Source organism: Emiliania huxleyi (genome assembly GCF_000372725.1).
Source record: "Emiliania huxleyi CCMP1516 unplaced genomic scaffold EMIHUscaffold_1011, whole genome shotgun sequence".
NCBI classification, from domain to species: domain Eukaryota; phylum Haptophyta; order Isochrysidales; family Noelaerhabdaceae; genus Emiliania; species Emiliania huxleyi.
In genome coordinates, this window is record NW_005202357.1 from 1 (window position 1) to 7,120 (window position 7,120).

Sequence of the window (7,120 nt, forward strand, 5' to 3'; positions counted from 1 at the left end):
GGCAAACCCCGCAAAATATCCGCCTTTTTCCCACCCACGCCCGTGCGCGCGTATCTTAGCTAAGGTACGCGGCCGTGCTCTCTCTCGCTCGCGCGGTCGGTCTCCGCCCACTGCGTTCGCCTCGCCCCATCTTTCAACACCTGCCTGCGGGGGCCGGCGCCGGCCGCCTCGCTTCGCCAGCGCTGCCTACGCCTACGACACGCGCATCGGCTCGCCGCCCGCGTCGCCTGCGGCGGGCCCGCGGGGCGCGACGCTCGTCGGGAGCGTGCTCAGCAGGCTGTGCAGCGCAGTCTGACTCACTTGATTGATTGATGGGAAGGCGAAACACAGTCCGACCAACGACTCACTCAGAGCGCCGCTGATGCGGCGTGGGGCCGCCGGCGGGGCTGCTGCCGCGCACGCTGCGCTGAGGGCCTCACCATCGTGTCCTCGCCGCGTCGCCGACGCCACTTGCTGCTCGCGGCTGCCCTGCCCTTCCCTGCCATCGCGCAAACAAACACACACACACACACGCACACACACACACATTATTAATGATCGAGTATTAATTATTATTTATTAATCATCGGGCGGCGACGCGGCGCGGCGGCGGGCGGGGCGGAGCGGGGCGGCGAGACCATCTGCAGTTACCGGGCCTCTGGTCATTGGAGAGCAGCAATGGTCGCGCCGCCCTCGACTCACGGGGCTGCCTTCCATCCGCCGATGCTCAGGCCGGGGGAGGGGGGGAGACCTCCTGTTCCTCGCGGAACGGAAGCAGGCCCCTCCTTGCCCGGTCTGCGAAGCAGGGCGGTGGTCGTGCCATCTTCGCTTCGTACTCGAAACCACCACGCCGCAAACGTCGCCGGCGCGCGACATGTTCCCGTAGGCCGGACTGTCCTGGTCGAGAGTGTGTGCCGCCAAGGCGGGGCTACTCGAGGACAGTGCCGACGGGACGCGGCTCGAGAGATGACTCCCGCGAATGCACGGCTGGCATCCGTGGCGTGGGGCTCGCCTTCGAAAAGTCGGGCATGGCTCTCCTCGCAACTCTATCGCTAACACGCGCGCACCACCGAGACTGTGGTGGGCGCACTGCGGTCGCACGTCTACCTCCGTCATAGTGCCACGACGTGCGGCCTCGATTTAGCACACGCGCCTCTGCTTGCATACACTCATACATTGGATTGTCATCACCTGTGAGTGCGAGCGAGATCGGGCGCGCGGTCTCACACTCTACTATAGGCCCCCTCGACGCCCACTTCGAGTTCTACTCAGCTAAGGGCCGCACTTGACGCTGTAAGCAGCGCGCGGCGAAGCAGTTTGGCGCTTGTGGTGAATTAAATGGGAATCTAGCCCAAGGTCGGAGAGTCGTGTCATAGGAGAGGAGAGAGTGTGGAGATGTTTTGTGCGGGATCAGGCCCGAGTCCCTAGTGTCTCCGGAGCAGGTAGCTCTTTTTTCGTAACAGGAACAATTTTTTTCACAAAACGCCGAAAAAGAGTCCAACGCGCAGCGAGCGAGAGAGGGGGAGGGAGAAGGAGAGAGAGAGAGAGAGAGAGAGAGAGAGAGAGAGAGAGAGAGAGTCAGAGAGAGAGAGAGAGTCAGAGAGAGAGAGAGAGAGAGAGAGAGAGAGAGAGAGAGAGAGAGAGCCGAGATAGAAAGAGAAAGATTTTGAGTGAGACGGTTTTAGAGAGAGAGAGAGAGAGAGAGAGAGAGAGAGAGAGAGAGAGAGAGAGAGGGGGGGGGGGGGGGAGGGAGGGAGTACATTTCTTTCTAATTTTATTTCGCCTTCGAGCTGTGCTTAAAAGTTAAATCTCTCTACAACCTCCAATCCCCGTCCTTGCTTGCGTCCCCCCATGCCGGTGTGTCCAGTCGCTGGCCAGCCTCTTCTAAACCAACACTCCCGTTTCCCAAGAAAAGAAAAGTCCAAGCCTTCCTCGATTTCCGCGAGCGGCGTCTCACAAAAAGCCTAGCCGTCCCGGCGCAAGAAAAGCCTTGCCGCCGAGCTGTCATTCCTTCTGCAGGCCGCGTGCAGCGACGCGCGAGTCCTGGCGGCGCAGCCGCCCCGCCGTGCGGACCATGGCCAACCAGCCCGTCGACGCGCCCGACGACGTGACCTCAGCCGGTAAGTGTCGAGAGCGTCCCCCGGCCAAAAGTCGACGATCCTCGCTCGCCGCCTCGCCCCTTCCGGCGGCGCGGCGGCGCCCGCGACGGGCGGCTCGCCCCACGGCGCACCCCGCCGCCGTAGGTACTCGAGGTGCTCGCCCTCCAACGACGCCGCGGGGGCGGAGGGCCGCGACCCGCTGGGCCGGCTGCCGCCCCCGCGCCTGCCGCCCCCGCGCCGCCCCCGCGCCGCCGTCGGCGGCGTCCAGCGCAAGCGCCGCCGCCGCGTCGCGCGCCGCGCGGGCAGCCTCGACGGACCAGAAGCCGTGCTCGTCGTACCCGGCGTCCCACACGCCCAGCGAAGGGCTGAGTGCCGTCGCGAGACCTCGGCACGCCTGCGCACGCCTGCGCACGCGGCAGAGCGACAGCAGCACCACCCTCGTCGGGCGCCCACGAAGCGTACTCGCGGGTCGCCGCTCCGTCGACCGAAGGCCGAGACACTTGCTCCGACGCCACCCCGCCCCCGCCCCGCCGGTCCGGCACCGATATCTCGGAGGACGACCTAAGGAAGAGCGTGGCGGCGCGTCGCCGGGGGACGGCGCGCTCGTGCTCTCGCCGCGAGATCGAGGGAGGGGGGGGGGGGGGCTGCCCCGCGGAAGAGCGCCGGGGCGAGGGGTGCGTGTGCCCCGCCCGCGGAAGAGCGCGCGGGTGAGAGGGGGGGGGGTGCGCGCGCGCCGTCCTGCAGCGTCCCCGGCCGCAGGCCAAGGAGCTCGGCTCCTCGAGAGCACCGACGGACGACGATCGGCTCCTCAGCAGTGGGACGCCGAGCTGGAGGCTCGGCCCGGAGCTCGCGCGGGCACGTGGAGCTTTCCGCTCGGGCCAGCAGGAAACGGGCGCCCCGCACAGCGACGCCCGCCGTAGAGTGCCGAGAGCTCGGCTCGACGCGAGCGCCGAGGAAAAGCGATCGGCTCCGCAGCAGTGGGAAACCGAGCTGGAGGCTCGGGCGGGAGCTCGCGCGAGCACATAGCGAGGTGCGTGCGCGGCGGCGTGACACAGGTGAGCGGGCAGCTGGCGCACATTTCGACTGTGGGAGCTGCCAGGAGTTTGCTCTCTCCGTTCACACCCCTTTGCAGAATACACCACGGGAGCCGCCTAAGCTACTCCTGCGAGGACGGCGAGGCACTTAGCTCCTGCACTCGACCGCCCTCGCCGCAGGCAAGCTCATTCACATGCAACAAAAACAAACGCTCCAGGAAGCTCGGCCTTTGGCTCTCCGCGGCGCTTCCCACCCTTCGGGTCGCGCTCGAGCGGGGATGCCAGTCGATTTCTTCGGCGACTACCTTTACAACAAGGCCCACCACCGGCGGCCCCACGACGGCGTCCTCGCCGCCTGGGCGGACGCGATGCGCGCCCCGGCCAACGCGCCGGTCGTGCACGGTGACAAGGAGAAACCAGAGCTCACCCGGCAGTACAATGAGGGGTACAAGACCGACCTCGCAGAACCCCATGCAGGGACGGGGGGGTGCGATGAAGTGAATGAAGTCAAGCTCTGGACGCCCCTCCTCAAGACCTCCTCGACGGGCGATGGCAACGCCTCGAGCGGCGGCACGCCCGCCTCCGTTGGCCACTCCTACGCCTTCGGCAGCACCGAGGAGAAGGCCCGCCGCCTGAACATGGGCTGCAAGGCGCGCGGGCAGCCCGGCCAACCCTTCTCCCACAAGAACGGCCACGGCTACGTCAAGGCGCATCGCGGTTTCTACCATGACGCGATCTTTGTCAAGCGCAACAACTTCAACCTGCTGCTCCACGAGACGTTCGGCGGCGGCTTCTCGCCCACCGCTGTTCTCAAGCTGCGCCGCCACGCGCGCAAGGTCGCGCGCGGCAGCGTCGACCGCACGGGGGCACGGCCTACTCGCCCAAGTACTCGCTCTCTTTTATGTCCCACCATGCAGAGCGCATCTCTCTCTCTGTTGTGCGAGGCATGAACCACGCCATTCGCTCTCACCTGGCAACCCTATCTGCACGTCTTGCGCGCGTGAACAGGGCTCCGGGCCCCAAACGCGATGTGTGAGTGTTAGAGTTGTCGTTTACTTTGGTATTGAAAATCTCTCTCTCCGCTCTCTCTTCACATGCTCTGCGATGGCCGTGTGAAGAACGACTGAGATGTCGTCGTGCAAGAAAGAAACGGTGGCACCTTCCCTTTTACTGGAAGAGAGAGCCCAAACCACTGCGTGTCTGCGTCGTGCACGTGGTCCGTGGAGTCTGGAGACCGCCCACGTCCGCAGTCGCATGATATTTCTTTTGATGGTCCTTTTTCAAAAATATCTCAAGATAGCAAGAGGAACTGGACTCTGGAGTCTGGAGAGCTCATGTTTCAAAACTACGAGTACCCTCTCTTCCCACGTGGCCCGGTCGCGCCCCGCAGCGGAGCGCCCCGCCGCTGCTGCCGCAGCACGGGCGCGGCCGCCTTGTGGCGAGCCGCGACCGCCTGCCGCCCGAGCCCGCCTCGTCGCCGCCCCTGCCGGTCGAGGCGCGGCGCTGCGGTGGGCGGCAGCGGCACGGATTCCACCGAGTCGGCCGGGCCGACGCCGAGCAGCGCGCGGACGCGGTCCGCCTCTGCGCGGAGCCTGTTGGCGGCGCCGCCGCTGGCCAGCTCCAGCTGCGCCCGCGCCCGCTGCGCCGCCTCGATCGCCCTGCCGATGGCGTGCGAGAAGGCCTCGACGCCGGTGGGCGCCACCGTGGTCGCCTAAGGAGCAGAGACCCGAGGAGGGCGAGCGTGAGAGACGGCTAGCACCACACACTCCTTCCCTCAGAACCCCTCTCTCTGTCGGTGGCGGCCTGTGCCGCTCTCCCATCCCTCCACGCTTTCTGTGTGTCTGTTATATGTCACCTCGAGGAGCGTGTCGCCGCGGTAGACCTCCACGAATGGGAGACCCTTCGCGCCGCGCTCGACGAAGAACTTGTGCATCCGCTCGCCCGCCGCCTTGCCGTCGCGGCGGCACTCAAGCGAAAAGTAGCGAAGCTCCTGGTGCTTCTTCGCCTGCCGGTCGAGGAGCGGCGCCATCGCGCGGCATGTGCGGCACCAAGGCGCCTGGTACTTGACGACGGTCACCACATCGCTGGCCGCGCCCGCGAGCGCCTCGGTGAGGTTGCCTGGCGACGTCAGTGACACAAAGTGCTTCGATGGAATCGGCGGCGGCCCCTTCAGCCCCATCGCGATTGCCGCCCGCTGCGGCAAACGGTGTGCGGGAGGATGCACGGCGACGACGACGAGAACGGCGAGCTTCATATACACACGCTTCGGGTAGAGGCTCGTGAACCGCCACTCGATTGAGGAGAAGGACGCGCCAAGGGGCTGGATAACTTCTGGCGCACCAGCCAAACCTGAACACAAAAGAATAACGCACGGGCCCTCAGCGGAGCTGGGAAGAGGACCGCCGCAAGCGGCGTGGCGTGGGTCGGTTGTGCATCCCTCCGGGGGCCCCTCTGCGCCGGGGAGGCGTTGTTGGAGGCTAGGACGCAAGCGTCCGTCGCCCTTTTCAAACTCGGGGCCCACTCCGCTACGCTCCGACCCGAATTTGGAGGGCCTGAAAAGTTTAAGGTGTTGCTGCGCAAAAGGGGGAACCGCGGCAGAGTAACTGCATCTGCGCGGGTAGAGCCCTTTTGCGCGGTATTAACGCACACACCGCGACTGCCCCGCAAGGCGCGCGATACACACAGCTAGAAGTCAGTCACCGTCCTCAGGCGGGGGTCACAGAACACCGAGTCCATAAAGCTAAGCTCCTCCTCGCCTTCAGGCTCAGCAAGCTGCATCGACACCGGCCCATCAGCGGTTAGAGGGGGGAGATCTAGAGGATCATCTGAGCTGGAGCTAGCGGCGGCGGCCGAGCTAGCGGCGGCGGCCGGGGTGCGAACCGGCGGCATCACTGATTCAGGCTTGAACCCGGGCTGCTGGTAGGGCAGAGTGATGCCGTTGGCAGCGGCGCGCTCCTCAGCCCAAGACAGGAGCTCTTCAAAGCGGTTGACTCGGGGCAGTAGGGCAGCTATGGGCACATGATCTCTAACCCCCAAAAGCCCCAAAAGGGCAGTGCCCTCGTCTGGGCGCCTGAAGATGGAAAAGGAGCCAGTCGGGTTGCTAGCGTGCACATCTGGTAGCTGTGTGTAGCCGGCGACAACACGCGGCGGTGGCGGCAGGGGCGGTGGCGTTGGCAGCGGCGATGGTGGAGGCACAGGACCGCACTCACTGTCCCACCGCCATCCGGTCGGAAGCTGGTAGTCGCCCCGCATCTCGACTACCCGCAGTGCAGCATCCAAAGGCGTCTGAAAAAAGTCGAGGTTCTCTCTGAGATGATAAATGTCTTCTGCAGCATGATGGTCCATCACAAAGTAGTCGCCATATTCCCACTTGCCTAGGAATGTCTGCGCGGGCTCGAGGTCCCAGTTAAACTTCCGGTGTTGAAACCCTTCGTAGCCAACTACGCGGTTGGTGCTGTGGCAGTAGCGGACATGAAGACGTACCGGACCGTCCAGCCCAGCGAGCCAGTCGTGCGACGCTTTCAGTTCTGCAAGCCTGCGATCCTCCTCACACGGATCCTTAGGCTCACACGAGCCATCGCAACTCGCGCGGAAGTAGCAGTGGCAGAAGCGCGGTCGTTGCGCGGTGGCTCGGCGCTTGACAAGCGCACGCTCAATAGCATCGGCATCTGCCTCGACCCAAATTCCGGGTTTGGGCAGATTTGGCTCGAGAGCGTGGGCAGCATCGCGCGCAACCCTCTCTGCTGTGGGACGATACGGTGCAGGTAGGTTAGTGTCTGTCTCGGGCCACGCAGGCGGCGGCTCACCCCACTTGTGTCGCCAGAGAGAGCCGTGCCCGCCACGCGCCAGCGAGTGGTCACCCACTTCGCCCGGATCAAACATGCCATCCTGGCGTCGGCAGAGGTGATCAGTAAATTCGCCACCCACAATCGGATCGTAGCTAAAGTCGCATGGCGAGAGCGAGTGACCGAGCAAGTTGCGGCTGAACGTGCTCGACTCAATGATGTA

At 65.0% G+C, this 7,120-nt stretch overlaps 2 protein-coding genes across 2 annotated transcripts; both read right to left on the reverse strand.

Annotated features, from left to right (window-relative positions):
- Positions 1 to 2,286: 2,286 nt before the first annotated feature.
- Positions 2,287 to 3,166, reverse strand: EMIHUDRAFT_372742 (hypothetical protein). The gene is made up of 2 exons (XM_005793333.1): positions 2,813 to 3,166; positions 2,287 to 2,639 (listed from the first exon to the last, which is right to left on the reverse strand). Exon 1 carries the CDS (start codon positions 3,100 to 3,102, stop codon positions 2,887 to 2,889), a length of 216 nt encoding a protein of 71 aa, XP_005793390.1. The 5' UTR covers positions 3,103 to 3,166; the 3' UTR covers positions 2,287 to 2,639; positions 2,813 to 2,886.
- A 1,113-nt stretch (positions 3,167 to 4,279) lies between these two features.
- Positions 4,280 to 5,453, reverse strand: EMIHUDRAFT_460318 (hypothetical protein; the record flags this gene model as incomplete). The annotated part of the gene is made up of 3 exons (XM_005793334.1): positions 4,968 to 5,453; positions 4,563 to 4,823; positions 4,280 to 4,387 (listed from the first exon to the last, which is right to left on the reverse strand). The coding sequence occupies exons 1-3, from the start codon at positions 5,364 to 5,366 to the stop codon at positions 4,280 to 4,282; spliced, it is 768 nt and encodes a 255-aa protein (XP_005793391.1). The 5' UTR covers positions 5,367 to 5,453.
- Positions 5,454 to 7,120: the final 1,667 nt, after the last annotated feature.